Source organism: Mauremys mutica, chromosome 15 (genome assembly GCF_020497125.1).
Source record: "Mauremys mutica isolate MM-2020 ecotype Southern chromosome 15, ASM2049712v1, whole genome shotgun sequence".
Classification (NCBI taxonomy): domain Eukaryota; kingdom Metazoa; phylum Chordata; order Testudines; family Geoemydidae; genus Mauremys; species Mauremys mutica.
In genome coordinates this window covers 16,810,979-16,829,801 of record NC_059086.1, presented here as the reverse complement: position 1 = coordinate 16,829,801, position 18,823 = coordinate 16,810,979, and the positions used below count along the sequence as shown (strand labels likewise).

The following is an 18,823-nucleotide window of genomic DNA, read 5'->3' as shown; positions in this document are numbered from 1 at the left end:
TTTAGGAGTCCATCTAGAGGCTGCTGACCTGAATTCACGTTGGGCCAATAGTGCACCAGCACTGGGGCTCCCCTACTACAAGCTAAAACCACTAAGAGCTGAAATCACTAAAAGAGCTAAACTTACTGAGCTGAGATCACTGAGTGCTGTGTTACCTAGTGGGGGAGCCTGAAGATCTATCGCTAAGCGGCTGGCAGAGCAGAGCAGACTGCAGCATGTTGGAGCAGCCCATGGAACAGTGAACAGTGAGGAGCGGTTTGTGGGGATGGCTGACGCGGTTCACAGGTCAGCTGGAGGAGCGGCACAGCTGGTAGAATAGAGTCAGTCGTGGTGAAGGCTGCAGCAGAACTCCACGGAGAGGCGGAGCAGTTGGCCCTGGCACGTGTAAGGTGCCCCTTAACACGCTGTGTGTGCCCCCCCCCCCAGCATTTCCACCCAGGCTGGGGGGGGGTAAAACTCTGCAGATAAACTTTTGAACTCTGGGGTGGCACTGACCAGAGACAGAGACTTTTGGGTTGTTGGACTTTGGGGTGATTGGACTTAAGACCCTAAGGGGGAAAGGACAGTGCCAAATGTACTTGGAGGTGGGGTTTTTTGCTTATGGTTTGTGTATAGTCCTGTTTGTGGTGTCTCTCCAACGTGATGCCGCATTGTTTCCCTCATTTATTAAAAGGATTTTGCTACACTCGGACTCTGTGCTTGCGAGTGGGGAAGTATTTCCTCCTAGAGGCACCCGGGGGGAGGGGGTATGTAATTGTCCCAAAGTGAACATAAGAACAAATGGATATAAACTGGACACTAGGAAGTTTAGACTTGAAATTAGACGGAGGTTTCTAACCATTAGAGGAGTGAAATTCTGGAACAGCCTTCCCAGGGGAGTAGTGGGGGCAAAAGACATATATGGCTTTAAGACTAAGCTTGATAAGTTTATGGAGGAGATGGTATGATGGGATAGCCTAATTTTGGCAATTAATTTGATCTTTGATTATCAGCAGGTAAGTATGCCCAGTGGTCTGTGATGGGATGTTAGATGGGGTGGGATCTGAGTTACTACAGAGAATTCTTTCCTGGGTGCTGGCTGGTGAGTCAGGGTTTAACTGATCGCCATATTTGGGGTCGGGAAGGAATTTTCCTCCAGGGCAGATTGGCAGAGGCCCTGGAGGTTTTTTGCCTTCCTCTGCAGCATGGGGCATGGGTCACTTGCTGGAGGATTCTCTGCAGCTTGAGGTCTTCAAACCACAATTTGAGGACTTCAATAACTCAGACATAGGTTAGGGGGTTGTTACAGGAGTGGGTGGGTGAGGTTCTGTGGCCTGCATTGTGCAGGAGGTCAGACTAGATGATCATAATGGTCCCTTCTGACCTTAAAGTCTATGAGTCTATAAATTAGCCACCTTCAGTGAGGTTCATGTGGACAAATATTTGGATCCAGTACTTTTGCTATCAGAAAATTTGAACAACAATGTGTTCTCTCTGCTGCTGTCAGTCAGGTTCTTTCAAGCAAAATTGTTTATTTTAAGGCACAATATATTAATTTAATAATATTAAATTTAATATTAATTTAAATTCCAAGGACAAAATGCACCAGTGTGATCGTCTAATCTGATCACCTCTAGAACACAGGCCAGAGAACTGCCCCAAAATAATTCCTAGAGCAGAGGGTTTAAAAAAAAAAATCCAATCTTGATTTAGAAATTGTCAGGGTTGGAGACACCACCGCAACCCTTGGTAAATTGTTCCAATGGTTAATCACCCTCACTATTAAAAATTTACACCTTATGCAAAGTAAACAAAAGAAAATTAAGTTAACTTACTTTTGCATATTCCAAGAGAAGGGATGACAGTCACAGCAACAGACCACAATAAATAGATTAAGGCACCTGTGGAAAGATAGAACATGTTACTATCACCACCATGTAGCCTCAAACAGTTTTGGACCTAAACAATGATGGACTTTTGATGGGGAATGAACAATGTTGAGGTATGAACATATTTTCCTGCCAGGAGGTATGGACTCTACCTAAGGGTCCCCAGTCTGTTTTACCTGTTACTCCCCACTATTCAAAGAGAGAGCGAAATAGGCTCCATTAGGAGTATTTTGTTATTTTAAGTGCTCAATAAGAGCTAAAATCACATGTGGTGGGACAGCATTTCTGCCCAGCCTGCTAAGAGCTAAAAGTCACTAAGAGCTGACAGTCACTAAGAGTTGGGGGGACTCTCAAGAGACTGACCTGCAGAGGTCACAGCAGAGAGGCAGGTGGCAGAAGATGACTGGCAAGTGGAACAAGTGAGGGAGGAATAACGGCTGGTAGTGTGGCCAGCAGGGGAGAAACCGCGGCTGGCAGGGAGGGCAGTAGGGAGGAACAGCGACTGGTGAAGCAGCCAGCCAGAGCAAGTGCTCAGATGGCAGAGCAAGCACGATGCCTTCTTCCCCAGATAGGAGGTGAACTCAAACAGATGCCCCACTGAACCCAGGGCCCTCAACAAGGGCAATGACTGTGAGTGTGGTTTGGTGAAGGAGCAGAGAGGGGCACAGAAAAGTAAGTTTTGGTTGTAGAACGCAATAACAGGAGGCAGAAGCCTCTGCCCCACGCACTCTGGGTTGAATGTCCTGCTCATAGTTTTATCTTTATCAAACCTGCTTGTGGCATTTTCCCCAGTTAATGTTGGGTGACTTCCCTCCTTTCATTAAAAGTTTCTTTCCTACACGCAAACTCTGTGCTTGTGAAAGGAGAAGTATTGCCTCTTAGAGGCACCCCGGGGTGTCATTTTCCCAGGTTACTGGGTGGGGACTCAAGCCAGTTTTGTGTTGTATTGTTGAAAAGGAACCCCTAGATATTGATCCCAGCCCTGGTTGCTGCCGGCAGAAGGATTACAATAGAATAGAATAAATATTAGCCATGTTGGTGTTCTCCTCTTCCTGCGGAGTGTTTTTTACATGCTCCAGTGAGCCTCAGCCAAACTAAACCCCTCCACTCTAAGTTATTCTCAAAAGGGGAGGGTTCAGCTGACCACCATGCTGTGGCCCTTCACCCAGATGTCAGAATGCTCTTTAGCTGGTCCTGGGATCCATACAACTGCAAATGCTGGAGGGACTTGTGTGGGGATAATGCATATTCCTACCCCCTCTGATTCCACAGACAACCAATAAAGAGGTGTTCTCCTCTTCCTGCCTGGCCCTTACAAAATGAATGTTTCAGTGATTATCACTGAACATTTGCTTCATTTTCAGAAAACTCAGAGAAGACAATAGGTAAGTCTGAGTCTTATTTCTCTTATATGTAGTCTGGTCAATATACACAAATCTTGTACAGTGGAAAGTGAACCATTTATTTTTAAAATTTTCTGCTCTCTCCTGCCTTTCATGATCCCTTTTTTCCTGGCTTCACAAGAGCATCTCTGAATATTTGCGAGATATGAGGAGAGTTGCTTTTCCATTCTGGCATTTTTCAATGAACATCTCCATGCTGTTCAGTATCCTCTAGAAATGTAACTCTCCAGAAGACAAAATTTGTTTGAAAGAAAATGCACATATGAAAAGGACTGCACATGGAAACAGAAAATGGAACATAATTCATTAAATAAATAATATCATAACACTTTTATTATCTGATGTCCATATTAGGAGAGTTGGATTGCATTCTATTGAGCTTTTTTCTATTTAATAGTGACTATGAAGGTTCTTGCCAAAATTGTTCAAAAAAGGTTGGGCTCTAATCTCTCTTCTAATCTTCTATACAGGGGGGATGGGCATATGATTAACTTCATACACTGAATAGCTGGTGAAGGCTCTTTGGTGAAAAGTTTTCATTCAAGACATTGCATCTATTTCCAGTATCGAACATTTCTGCGTGATAGGCGCAAACCTGTACTGGGGAAGGGGACTGAGTTGCAGAACCACACTGCCCAGAGGAGATCTCCAGTAGGGCTTGCGATTTAAGGGGTGAACAGTTCCTCCTTGAGATCTCAGGAATAGAGAGGACAAAGCACTCTTAGCACCCTGCTGACAGAGATGAGGGAGGCCAGGAAACTGCTCTGGAAAAGAGCATCCTTCTATACAAAGCCCAAGACTCAAAAGTACAATGCCTCATTTCCCATCAATCTTGGGCTCTGTGACCACTTTACTTTCTGGTTTGTGATATGAGAACTCTCCGGATACCAAGGAAACATCTCTGGGAGGGACCCTGCCTACCACACATCCCTCACTGGGGAAATGCCAGGTTCTTCCCTCTTCAAACTACAGCCATTGGAGAAAACTTACATTTGTCCTCCCTCGGTTGATCGGGGGAAAAAAAGCCACAAATGCTTTTCATTATATTCACTGTATGATCTGATAAGGAGCCTAATCCTGCTCCTTCTCATGCAAATCTTTTTATTGATTTCACTGGGAGAAGAACTGGGCCCTTGATTACGTAATTATAATTCTCTCACAAAAGCACAACCTGATACACCCTCAAATGTGTGATTGTAAAGTTCATGTTTTCCCCTTGGTTTTGCCCTTCGAAAAACGCACAAGGGTTTGCACATGTGATTCTGTCCCAAAAGAGAGAGGCCTCAAGGAAGACACAGGAAATCTCTCCCTCATACATGTGACAGTGATATAAAATCACTGCAGGCCCAGGGCCAGATGCAAATTCACTGAAGTCAATGGGAGACTTTCCATTGACTTCAATGGATTCTGAATCAGTCACTTGACACCAGATTCACAGAAGAATGTAGCCACCTCAGTGCCTCTTTATGTGCCTAAGTCCAGCATTGAAGCATCACTGACATTCTCAAACCCAAATCTCAACTACTAACTAACCCTGTAAGTGAATGAATTCTCCATGGTTTCACTTTTGATCTGTTTGAGCTGGGAGCTGGGAGAGGAGCGCCACATCCCGAAGAATCTGTATTCACTCCCACTCACCACCAAAATCGGGACTTTGAACTATTGTGGGGTTTAGTGTGTGACTGGGGAGTGCCAGCCCTGCAGAGACCAACAATCAGGGGGAAGAAAACCAACCCGGGTCATCTACCTCGAGCCAGCTGGGACCTCCCCAAGACTCCAGACCAGGGAGCCAGGAGAGGACCTAAAAGGTTTGTGAGAAAGGTCCCTGAAGAGGGACGGGTGGAGGGATAGGCAGGAGGGATATATATGGAATTGGGTATCCGTTGCTGATGAATTCCAGTGCCCTCTTGTCTGAGGTGATATTCTGCATTGTTGGATACAATGGGGTCAGATGGTCAGCAAACTGATTGATAATTTCTGATGGTGGCAGCACATGGTCTTGGGGACTCAACCCAGTTCTCAAGACTGCAGTTTTGAGGCAGGTGGGTGAGATGTAGAAGATTGTGATGGGGGCTGTATACATTTAGAAGGAGGTCTCTGTTATCTCCACTGCAGGTCATGGTGTCATTGAGCTAGAAGGAAAGCCCGAGGTCAAGATCTTGGGGTAGGATGATATCTACCTGGTTTCTTCTTCTGTGCTGTGTATAAATGCTGAGTGATCTCAATGTTGCTTTTGAATCTTTTAGGGAATGGAGGGATTCATCAATCCAGTTGGCAAATAGTTTGGAGCTTTCGAATGGCAGATCCTCTACTGCGGCCTGCACTTCCTTCAGGAATCCCAAACAGTGTAGCCATGAACTCCATCTTATGACCACTGATGTGGCTAGTGACAAATCCTCATAAGAGGAAATTCTGAATTATAGAGTTGCCATTGAGAGATCTATCCTCTTCCAGTCTTTATCGCTGGGGGTCATTCACTGCATTGACCACCAGAGAGTTAGGTGTGAGATGTGACAATAAGAAGTTCATGTCCATTGCATTAGCAGATGTTGAGGGGTTAGGGTTGACATCACTGCTGTATCCGGTGAAGACGATGAGATATTGGTAGGAGGTGAAGTTTCCTCCTCTAGTCTCTCCTTCTGCTCCTCAAAAGGTCCTCCTTTAGCTTCAGGAGGTCTGGATGCAGAGAAAGATGGGGCATATCTAGGTCTCTCCGTCTGACTAACTAGACTACCAATCTCTCTGTCTCGTGCCTTTGTCAGTGTTTATCTAGTGCCGCACAACAACCCCCCTCAGTTCCTTCTCTACCACCTGGTTCATAAATTGAAAACAGAAGTAAAGGGGAGAAGGGTAGGTAGTGGAGAACCCATTGAGTCACCATCTTGAACTGCCTCAGTTACAACATAGAGTGAGTAACCTTTTCTTCTTCGAGGTGTGTCCCTATGGGTGCTCCACTTCAGGTGATTGTCAAGCAGTGTCCCGGGGTGGATGGAAGGGGCTTTGGAGTTGCATGAGTAATTGACAATAGTACAGTAAGTCCTACCAATGCATCCGATCTTGATCTCTGATCTATTGCCTAATGTTTTGTAAATGTGTTTGCGGATGCCCAGGTGGCCACTTTACATATGTCATTGATTGATAAGAGAAAGGATACTGAGATTGACAATGACCTGGTAGAGCTGGTTGGGATCTCTGGTGGGAGTTGTATATCCTCCTGTTGTAGCAAAGGTGGATGAATTCAGAAATCCATTTACACAGTCACTGCTTGAAAATGGCGAGATCTTTAGATTATTCCAAAGTTTAAATAAAAAGTCTTGGTGACTATCTGTAGGCCTTGGTTCTCTCCAGGTAGAATGCAGGTGTGAGTCTGATGTCCAGAGTATATACTATTTAGTCCTGTTTGGTCCCATGAGGTTTAGGGAAGAACGAAAGAAGATGGATTGGTTGTTTCAATTGGAAAGAAGAGGGTATAGTGGGCAAAAATTTAGCTTGATGTCAAATATTTGTTCCTCATGTATTTCTCCTGGGGAGAAAAGCAGCAGCCATAGAGGCAGAAGAATTGCAGAGAGAGGATCCCTGCAGCACACTCGGGAGAAGCTGCTTGAGAAGCCAACATGGCAAAGAGACAGAAGTAGAGCAAGAGGCTGGGGAAGCCTCCAGAGCAGGAGCAATAGGAGGCAGCTCAGGGAGCCACAAGGGAGAGACAAGAACTGGTTCTGGCTGTTCCAAACAATGACCCTGAGATGGAACCCAGTGGAGTGGATGGGCCCAGGTTCCCCTACCTACTCCAGCCAAGGAGTTTTTGACAAGAAAGCTCCCAAACATGGAGATCTAGGGCTCTCTACCCTACTAGAGTCAAGGAACTTCCAATTCCCCATGATCCTGAAGGAGACTGAGACTATTAAGGACCCAGCGAAAGGACTAGACAATGAACTTGACAAATACAGAATTGAAAGTGGAGGCATAAGGGGGATGGACTCAGGTGGTAAATTTCTCCATCCTGCAATAGTGGGGTTGTCATAGGTCTCAACCCCACTCTGAACTTTAGGGTACAGATGTGGGGACCTGCATGGACACTTCTAAGCTTAATTACCAGCTTAGATCTGGTCTCACTGCCACCATCCAGAATTTCTGAGTACCTGGATCACTCCCTTTCCCCCCAAAACCTTCCCCTCCCTGGGTAGCCGTGAGAGACTCCTCCACCAATTCCCTGGTAAGTCCAGATACAATTACCTTGGAACTCAAAAACAAGGAAGAATTACTCCTTCCCCCTCCCTTTTCCCCCCACCAGTCCCTGGTGAGTCCAGATCAAATTCCCTTGGATCTAAAAAACAGGGAAAACTCAATCAGATTTTTAAAAAGAAGGCTTTTAATTAAAGAAAAGAAAGGTAAAAGAAAGAAAGAAAGAAAGAAAAAACCTCTGGGAGACAGCATATCAGCTAATCTCACAGACAATAGATTGAAAACACAGGATGTTCCCCTGGGCAAAAATCTTAATACCCACAAGAATACCCAATTTGACAATTCCCTTAATGGCACCAAGACAAGTTACAAAAGAAAATAAACATAAACCTATTTATTCCTTTCTAAAACTTACTACTCTGTTAAGAGGCTGGTTCCTTGAACTTTTTCACTCCGGCTGAAATTGAAACTGACTAAACAAAGGAAACTTCCCTCCTTCCTTTTCAAACATTTCCCCCATTGGTTCCTTTGGTCAGGTGTCAGCTAGGCTAAGTGAACTTCTTAACCCTTTACAGGTAAAAGAGGCATTAACCCTTAACTATCTGTTTATGACAGGGGTGCTAACAGATATAGGCCACATTTACAAGGCCCCATTGAGTTGCAATGAGATTTGTGCTCTGAAATCACTTAGATGTTTTTAAAAATTACACCATCAGTTGTCAACTCAGAGAAATCTCACACTGGGGGCTGATTCTGAACTGACTGTTATAATTCAGAAGTAACTCCGTACACATCAGTGGAGTTACAATGGTGTGAAATTGATGTAAATAAAGTCAGAATCAGGCCTTGAAATCAGTTTGGCAGCTGGGAAGGACCTTAGGAGCTGTGTCTCTGATAAGACCAGGTTGTGTTTCTAGTTTGATTATAGTATAAAACCTGCTGATTTCCTTAATAATGGAATAGATTCTAATGTATTGAGGTTCTCATGCTTCATCTATCACCATAGTATTAGCACCTTCCATCCATGTGCTGTGTATTCTGTTACCTGAATTGTTCTGAGCCCTTCTCCTTTCTGAAACAAAAGTAAGAAAACAGATATTGAATTAAGAGAGGCATTGACTGCAAATTTCCTTCCTTCATCAGCAGGGAAGTTCCAGACTAACGGCAAGAGAGGATGTCAGATGCAGTAGGGGGTGATTCCTTTTGCAGGAGTTAATATAGTCAAAAATGGCACATGAATGGTCAGTCCCTCTCTCTCTCTCTCTCTGTCATACACATGTGGGCTGTTCTGAGTTAAGATTAGAAACCAGGGCAGGAGTCCTGATCTGTCTGAGAGCTGCTCTGTCTGTCCTGAACCTCCAGTCAATGAGTCACCTCCCCATGTTCCCTGCTCCCACTGGCTTTAATCTAACTCCCTCTTACATGTTCCCCTCTCACTCAAACAAAAAATGAACCTTCCCATCACCAAACACAGTGTTTCCAACCACCAGAGGCTGTATTCACAGCAACCCAGCTCCTACTAGGCAGGACATAGAAGGACAATTCCCTCCAATGTGTGTCTACATTGCAGCTGGGAGGTGTAACACCCAGCATGGGTAGACATATATGTGCTAGTTCTGTTTGAGCTAGTGCACTAACAATAGCAGAGTGACCATGCTGGCTAGGGCTAGCCACGTGAGTCCAATCCACCTGACCCCTGGGTACGTGTTCAGGCACCTCGTCTGAGCTGCTACTTGTCTAACTGCACGTACACTGCTATTTTTAGCATTCTAGCTTGAGCAGAGATAGTAAGTGTCTGTCTGCCTGCACTGGGAATTACACACTCCAGCTGCTGTGCAGATGAACTCTAAATCAGTGACAGTCCAGCTGTGGCTACTGAGGTATTTTGGACCCCATATGTGGCTGTCAAGGAGACAGTGGGTCTGTCCCACCCCTCAGGCTGAGACAGACAACAGGGATCAGGTCACATCTTCCATGCTGCCTGGTATGTGTGAGCAGTGTGGGGAGGTGCAATGTGTCTGCCTGGAGCTTCTGTATTCCCTGCTATGGATGGGGAAGAACATGGACTGTCAGCAGTGATTTCTCTACACACACACCCCAAATTTCCCCAACCCCCCCCAGTTTTGTGAACTAGTTACATGCCAAACCTGGTGGCTGAACTTTGTGACTTTGTCCTCACCCACAACTATTTCACATTTGGGCACTTCTATGGGTACCCACATGGGCATTGTATGCCAACATTTTTATGGCTGACTTAGAACAACGCTTCCTTAGCTCTCATCCCCTAATGCCCCTACTTTACTTGCACTACATTGATGATATCTTCATCATCTGGACCCATGGGAAAGAAGCCCTTGAGGAATTCCACCATGATTTCAACAATTTCCATCCCACCATCAACCTCAGCCTAGACAAATCCACACAAGCGGTCCATTTCATGGACACTACTGTGCTAATAAGCGAAGGTCACACAAACACCACCCTATACTGGAAACCTACTGACCGCTATACTTACCTACATGCCTCCAGCTTCCATCCAAGATACACCACAACCCATTATCTACAGCCAAGCTCTAAGATACAACTGCATTTGTTCCAATCCCTCAGACAGAGACAAATACCTACAAGATCTCTATCCAGTATATCTAAAACTACAACACCCCCTGCTGAAGTGAAAAAACAGATTGACAGAACCCGAAGAGTACCCAGAAATCACCTACTACAAGACAGGTCCAACATAGAAAATAACAGAATGCCACTAGCCGTTACCTTCATCCCCCAATTAAACACTCTGCAGCGCATCATCAAAGATCTACAACCTCTCCTGAAAGATGATCCCTCACTCTCACAGATCTTGGGAGACAGACCTGTCCTTGCTTACAGACAGACTCCAAACCTGAAGAAAATATCCACCAGCAACCACACACCACAGAACAAAAACACTAACTTATCCTTGCTCAAAGCCCGATGCCACTCTGTCCACATATCTATTCAAGTGACACCATAATAGGACCTAATCACATCAGCCATGCCATCAGGGGCTCGTTCACCTGCACATCTACCAATGTGATATATGCCAGCATGCGCCAGCAATGCCCCTCTGCCACGTACATTGGCCAAACCAGACAGTCTCTATGCAAAAGAATAAATGGACACGAACCTGATATCAGGAATCATAACACTCAAAAACCAGTAGGAAAACACTTTAACCTGTCTGGTCATTCAATGACAGACCTGTGGGTGGCAATTTTGCAACAGAAAAGCTTCAAAAACAGACTCCAAAGAGAAACTGCTGAGCTCGAAATGATATGCAAACTAGATACAATCAATTTAGGCTTGAATAGAGACTGGGAATGGCTGAGCCATTACAAACATTGAATCTATCTCCTCTTGTAAATATTCTCACACTTCTTATGAAAGTGTCTGTACTGGGCTATCTTGATTACCACTTCAAAAGTTTTTTTCTCTCACTTAATTGGCCTCTCAGAGTTGGTAAGACAACTCCCACCTTTTCATGCTCTCTGTATGTGTATATATATTTCCTCAATATATGTTCCATTCTATGCATCTGAAGAAGTGGGCTGTAGCTCAAGAAAGCTTATGCTGAAATAAATTTGTTAGTCTCTAAGGTGCCACAAGTACTCCTGTTCTTTTTGCGGATACAGACTAACACAGCTGCTACTCTGAAACATGCCAATTTAGTGACTGTTTGGAAATTTAAATTGAAATTGAAACAATAATACACACTTTAAAAGCATATACAGTGTATGATAAAATACATGTATCTGAAAGTATAATAGATCTGAAAAGTATGAACATAGACTAGCTTCCTTATACAGCTGTTGTTTTTTATGACAATGTCAGTGCATTCATTTCAGTGACGTTGGCCAACCTAATAATTTCAAATGATGATTTGTAAGCAAAGTGTAAATGAGCTCTCCCTGACAGCTAATGATGAGCTGGGAGCTGGGGGGAAAGGCTTCAGGACCAGATTGTATTTACATTCACACCTAATCTACGTAGGTATCCAGCAAACAGAGCTGTGTTGCCCAAGTGATAGATTTTGGCTGGGGTTGGGTTACAAGTCACTTGAATGTGGGGAGGGGGAATGAAATTTTGTTGTTCTTATTGTATGAGTAAAGGGCAGTAGAACTGTACTTAGCCTGTGCTGATTGGGGGCATCAAAAGAGAGAGTGGGGACCTGTCCCTCTTCACTGTTTAAAGACAGAGCTGATTAGGCTCCATAGATATTTTTTTGTTCTGTTAAGGGACCACTGCAGCTGAAATCACTGATAATCAGGTATAAGTGCTTAGTCCTGCTTTGGGGACAGTGTTCCTGTGGGTACAGTGTTTTTGTGTAAAAGACAGCTCAGACTGCACTAGCAGTGAGGTTCCCCCACTGAGAGCTCAGCTGAAATCACTGAGAGCTGGTGGAACCTCAAGAGACCAACTCGCAGAGGTCACAGTTGCAGGTGGCAGCAGAAGGTGACTGTGCAGGGCCATTGGCAACAGAGTGGTGGAGTGAACGGTGGCACAACACAGAGCCATGGCTGTTACATCCTTGGGGGGCAGCCGGTTTAGGAAGAAATCACTTGAGGCCAGACAGCAGACAGCTAACAAAACTACCATTTTATTTACAGACACAGAGCTCACCCAACTGGCCAAAACTGGCTGGGCTATCCCCTAATAATCTAACTCAGTTGCCATAGGAACAAAAACCATGACAACCAAATACACAACATATTCCTCCTCCCTTAATAAGAACATCCCCTAAATAAAACACACACTAGATTAGAGAAGGAGGGTAGACTGCCTCCATTCCCGGCTAAACCCTGGGGATTATTTTGCCCCATAACCGTGGGTTCGCCCTAGCTAAAGATCCAGCCGATGAGGAGGCCTTCTGTCTCTAGGTGGATTACGGCGAACTTCTGGTGGTGTTGCACCCGAAAGTACCATGGGCTCTGGGTCCGCAGCACGAACAGGTGAGGAGGTGGTATCAGCTCGTGTTGGGCAAAGGGGTATCTCAGCCGCCGGCAGTAATGGAGAACAGTCAGAAACAGGTGATTTGTGATTCTCACCAGAAGTGGTGAAGTCAGGCCCGTCAACTGCAGATGTGTTCTGAGGACTGGCATGACTTGGCAACAGCTGATCTACATGTCGCCGCCAGGTAAGATTCTCTGCAGTCTGGACTGTGTAGGAAACAGGTCCTGTTTGAGTGATGATTGTGTCAGGGACCCATTTAGCTCTGGAAGTATAATTCCGAGCCAAAACTGGCTGTCCCGGGCTAAAGGTTCGCTCTTTTGCTCTGGGTGCTCGTCTGATAACTTGATTTTGCTGCTGATGTTGCACAATTTGTTGGGGTTCAGAAGGTTTCAGCAGATCAAAGGAAGTGCGCAGCTGTCGTCCCATCATTAGAAAGGCCGGAGATGCGTGGGTCGTAGCATGAGATATGTTTCTGTAGGAAAGGAAGAAGGTATCCAGACGCTTTTGAATGGAGTGTTGTCCCCTTGCTGATGTCAAAGCGTGTTTCATTGTCTGCACAAATCTTTCAGCTAATCCGTTGGTGTATGGATGATATGGTGCTGACGTGATGTGGTGTATCCCGTTTGCCTTCATAAAATTTTCAAACTCCTGAGAGACAAACTGCGGTCCGTTGTCGCTCACAAGTTGTTCTGGCAGACCAAAACGACTAAAGAGTCCTCGTAGTTTTTGGATAGTACTCTCTGCAGTTGTGGACTGCATTATAGAGACTTCTGGCCATTTAGAATGGGCATCTACTGCCACCAAGAACATGCTTCCTTCAAGGGGGCCAGTGAAGTCAACGTGAATACGTTGCCACGGGTTTTCAGACCAGTCCCATGGGTGTAGGGGTGCCCACTGGGGTGCATTCCTCACACCCTGACATGACATACAAGCTTTTGCCTTCTCTTCAATAGCACTGTCCAATCCAGGCCACCAAAAATAGCTTCGTGCAATTTCCTTCATGCGCACTATTCCACAGTGACCGGAATGTAGCTGTTCTAACATCAGTGATCTCAGTGGTGGTGGAATAATGACACGTCTCCCCCACAACAAACAACCAGATTGGACCGATAACTCCGTCCTCCTGGACATGTATGTAACAAGGTCGGGTGAGACCGGAGAGGTTTGTCGAGATTTTCCATGCATCACCAGGTCCATAACTTGGGACAATACTGGGTCAACGCGAGTTGCCTTCTTTATCTGAGTAGCAGTGATGGGTGTATTCTCTACCTGTTCAAAGTAGAAGATTTCCTTTTGGGCACTACCTTGATGTTTGACCGGCAAATGCAACCTTGAGAGGCCATCTGCATTGCCATGCAGAGTGGATTTCATATTTGATTTCATATGTGTGTGCTGAAAGTAACAATGCCCAACATTGCATACGACTAGCAGCTAATGGGGGAATGCCTGTGTAGGGTCCAAAAATTGACATCAGAGGTCGATGGTCTGTGAGAAGAGTAAACTTTTGCCCAAACAGGTACTGATGAAACTTCCGAATTCCAAAAACAATTCCTAATGCCTCACGTTCGATTTGGGCATAGTTAGTTTCTGCTTTGCTTAGAGTGCGTGAAGCAAAAGCAATAGGTCTCTCTTCTCCCGAAGACATAATGTGCAACTAATAATAGCACTGAACTCCTGAAAAGCCACACAAGATCTGGTCCATAGCCCTCTGAAACAGGGCGGGAGCAGACGTTATTCTGAAGGGTAGGCGACAGTATCGATAAAGCCTCTTATGAGTCACAATAGTCAATAGCTCTTGGGACTTTTCATCAACGTGCATCTGTAAATATGCTTGACTCAGATCAATCTTACTGAACTTTTGTCCCGCAGCCAGGCCCACGAAGAGGTCATAGATGCGGGGAAGCGGGTATTGCTCTGCACAGAACACTGGGTTGACAGTGACTTTAAAATCAACGCAAATCCGGAGAGAGCCATCTTTCTTCACTATTGGAATGATAGGAGTGGCCCATGAGCTATGGGTAACTGGTATTAGGACTCCATTGGTGACCAGGCGCTCCAGGTCCGCTTCGACTTTCGGCCTGATGGCATATGGCACAGTTCGGGCTTTCAGATATTTTGGTGGACTGTCAGGTTTAATGTTCAATTCCACAGTGATTCCCTTCATACTTCCCAAATCATCTCCAAAACCAGCAGCATATTTCCTTAGTATAGGGGTTAGACTGGTTTCTTCTTCAGTCATCCGGTGCACTTCTGCCCAGTTCAGCTGAATCTTCCCAAGCCAAGACCTACCCATTAAGGCTGGGTAGTTACCTCTCATCACAAACAGTGGCAATTTAGCAGCCTGTCCATTGAGCTCCACCTTAACATCAATAGTGCCCAACATGGGCACAGCTTCTCCCGTATACGTCTTCAGAACAGTTTTTTGTTGCCTTAAGCGGAAGATGCTGTAGCTTTTCTTTATACACAGTCACGGAGACCAGTGAGACGGCTGCCACCGGTGTCCAGTTCCATGCGTATAGGTTTGCCATCCAACAACAGGGTTACCCAGTATTCATGCGAGCCCACTGCCAGACAAAACATGCAGTGGCACTTCCTCTTGCGATGAGGTGTCACCTTGATCATCCTGGGTCTGCTCTAGGGTATGCAGGGTTCCTCTTTTTGTCGGCCAGCCCACAGGCCTCTTTTTCTTTTGTTTACAGGCACACTCAATGTGTCCCTTTCTGCCACAGTGTCGACACATCAGGTCTTTACACCAGCATTCTGATGCCTGGTGACCCGGCTTACCACAGCGGTAACATTCTTGACTCTGCACAGTTTTGTGGGTCGGTTCTTGTGACACTTTTTGCACCCTAGGGGATGCACCGATGTATTGCGCCTCCCTTGTAGCCAGTTCCATGGAGACAGCAGTATCAACAGCCTTCTGTAATGTAAGCTCAGGCTCTATCAGTAGGCACTTCCATATAGCTTCACTGTAGAGGCCACACACTAATCTGTCACGCAGGGCATCATTTAACATCTCTAAATTCACAGTGTTCTGCTAGCTTTTTTTAAATTGCTACAAATTGTACAACTGCTTCATCTTCCTTTTGGTCTCTTTTGTGGAACCTATATCTTTCAGCAATTACCAGTGGTTTGGGGGAAAAATGGGACCCCAGGATTTCCACAGTGTCACTGTAAGATTTAGTCTCATGCTTAACAGGGTGTAGTAAGCTGCGTAGCAGGGAGTAGGTTTTAGCCCCTACAACACTTAAGAATATTGGCACCTTCTTTATTTCTGTAATGTCATTTGCAATACCAAAAAGCTCAAAACACTCAGTATACACATGCTACTGCTCTATGTTCTCATCAAAAGGTTCCAGTGGCCTGGTCAGAGTAGCTATGATTTTTAGTTTCACTTTCACAGTCAGTGCAAACAAGCACGTTGTTTGTTTGTTTGTTTGTTCTTTAACTTGACTTCTACTTCCTTCTGTTACTGGAGCAGCACCAGGATCCCATCCATTGTCGCCACTTGTTAAAGGTTCGCTCTTTTGCTCTGGGTGCTCGTCTGATAACTTGATTTTGCTGCTGATGTTGCACAATTTGTTGGGGTTCAGAAGGTTTCAGCAGATCAAAGGAAGTGCGCAGCTGTCGTCCCATCATTAGAAAGGCCGGAGATGCGTGGGTCGTAGCATGAGATATGTTTCTGTAGGAAAGGAAGAAGGTATCCAGACGCTTTTGAATGGAGTGTTGTCCCCTTGCTGATGTCAAAGCGTGTTTCATTGTCTGCACAAATCTTTCAGCTAATCCGTTGGTGTATGGATGATATGGTGCTGACGTGATGTGGTGTATCCCGTTTGCCTTCATAAAATTTTCAAACTCCTGAGAGACAAACTGCGGTCCGTTGTCGCTCACAAGTTGTTCTGGCAGACCAAAACGACTAAAGAGTCCTCGTAGTTTTTGGATAGTACTCTCTGCAGTTGTGGACTGCATTATAGAGACTTCTGGCCATTTAGAATGGGCATCTACTGCCACCAAGAACATGCTTCCTTCAAGGGGGCCAGTGAAGTCAACGTGAATACGTTGCCACGGGTTTTCAGACCAGTCCCATGGGTGTAGGGGTGCCCACTGGGGTGCATTCCTCACACCCTGACATGACATACAAGCTTTTGCCTTCTCTTCAATAGCACTGTCCAATCCAGGCCACCAAAAATAGCTTCGTGCAATTTCCTTCATGCGCACTATTCCACAGTGACCGGAATGTAGCTGTTCTAACATCAGTGATCTCAGTGGTGGTGGAATAATGACACGTCTCCCCCACAACAAACAACCAGATTGGACCGATAACTCCGTCCTCCTGGACATGTATGTAACAAGGTCGGGTGAGACCGGAGAGGTTTGTCGAGATTTTCCATGCATCACCAGGTCCATAACTTGGGACAATACTGGGTCAACGCGAGTTGCCTTCTTTATCTGAGTAGCAGTGATGGGTGTATTCTCTACCTGTTCAAAGTAGAAGATTTCCTTTTGGGCACTACCTTGATGTTTGACCGGCAAATGCAACCTTGAGAGGCCATCTGCATTGCCATGCAGAGTGGATTTCATATTTGATTTCATATGTGTGTGCTGAAAGTAACAATGCCCAACATTGCATACGACTAGCAGCTAATGGGGGAATGCCTGTGTAGGGTCCAAAAATTGACATCAGAGGTCGATGGTCTGTGAGAAGAGTAAACTTTTGCCCAAACAGGTACTGATGAAACTTCCGAATTCCAAAAACAATTCCTAATGCCTCACGTTCGATTTGGGCATAGTTAGTTTCTGCTTTGCTTAGAGTGCGTGAAGCAAAAGCAATAGGTCTCTCTTCTCCCGAAGACATAATGTGCAACTAATAATAGCACTGAACTCCTGAAAAGCCACACAAGATCTGGTCCATAGCCCTCTGAAACAGGGCGGGAGCAGACGTTATTCTGAAGGGTAGGCGACAGTATCGATAAAGCCTCTTATGAGTCACAATAGTCAATAGCTCTTGGGACTTTTCATCAACGTGCATCTGTAAATATGCTTGACTCAGATCAATCTTACTGAACTTTTGTCCCGCAGCCAGGCCCACGAAGAGGTCATAGATGCGGGGAAGCGGGTATTGCTCTGCACAGAACACTGGGTTGACAGTGACTTTAAAATCAACGCAAATCCGGAGAGAGCCATCTTTCTTCACTATTGGAATGATAGGAGTGGCCCATGAGCTATGGGTAACTGGTATTAGGACTCCATTGGTGACCAGGCGCTCCAGGTCCGCTTCGACTTTCGGCCTGATGGCATATGGCACAGTTCGGGCTTTCAGATATTTTGGTGGACTGTCAGGTTTAATGTTCAATTCCACAGTGATTCCCTTCATACTTCCCAAATCATCTCCAAAACCAGCAGCATATTTCCTTAGTATAGGGGTTAGACTGGTTTCTTCTTCAGTCATCCGGTGCACTTCTGCCCAGTTCAGCTGAATCTTCCCAAGCCAAGACCTACCCATTAAGGCTGGGTAGTTACCTCTCATCACAAACAGTGGCAATTTAGCAGCCTGTCCATTGAGCTCCACCTTAACATCAATAGTGCCCAACATGGGCACAGCTTCTCCCGTATACGTCTTCAGAACAGTTTTTGTTGCCTTAAGCGGAAGATGCTGTAGCTTTTCTTTATACACAGTCACGGAGACCAGTGAGACGGCTGCACCGGTGTCCAGTTCCATGCGTATAGGTTTGCCATCCAACAACAGGGTTACCCAGTATTCATGCGAGCCCACTGCCAGACAAAACATGCAGTGGCACTTCCTCTTGCGATGAGGTGTCACCTTGATCATCCTGGGTCTGCTCTAGGGTATGCAGGGTTCCTCTTTTTGTCGGCCAGCCCACAGGCCTCTTTTTCTTTTGTTTACAGGCACACTCAATGTGTCCCTTTCTGCCACAGTGTCGACACATCAGGTCTTTACACCAGCATTCTGATGCCTGGTGACCCGGCTTACCACAGCGGTAACATTCTTGACTCTGCACAGTTTTGTGGGTCGGTTCTTGTGACACTTTTTGCACCCTAGGGGATGCACCGATGTATTGCGCCTCCCTTGTAGCCAGTTCCATGGAGACAGCAGTATCAACAGCCTTCTGTAATGTAAGCTCAGGCTCTATCAGTAGGCACTTCCATATAGCTTCACTGTAGAGGCCACACACTAATCTGTCACGCAGGGCATCATTTAACATCTCTAAATTCACAGTGTTCTGCTAGCTTTTTTTAAATTGCTACAAATTGTACAACTGCTTCATCTTCCTTTTGGTCTCTTTTGTGGAACCTATATCTTTCAGCAATTACCAGTGGTTTGGGGGAAAAATGGGACCCCAGGATTTCCACAGTGTCACTGTAAGA

General features: G+C 45.5%; 1 protein-coding gene across 1 annotated transcript in view; it reads right to left on the bottom strand.

Annotated features, from left to right (window-relative positions):
• LOC123349807 (butyrophilin subfamily 2 member A1-like) overlaps positions 1 to 18,823 on the bottom strand; it is a 143,471-nt gene that overhangs the window by 82,424 nt on the left and 42,224 nt on the right. The window contains exons 21-22 of the mRNA XM_044987994.1: positions 8,499 to 8,525; positions 1,815 to 1,880 (exon numbers count right to left, since the gene is read on the bottom strand). Of these exons, the coding sequence (XP_044843929.1) occupies positions 1,815 to 1,880; positions 8,499 to 8,525 (93 nt within the window). The remainder of the gene's footprint in view (positions 1 to 1,814; positions 1,881 to 8,498; positions 8,526 to 18,823) is intronic.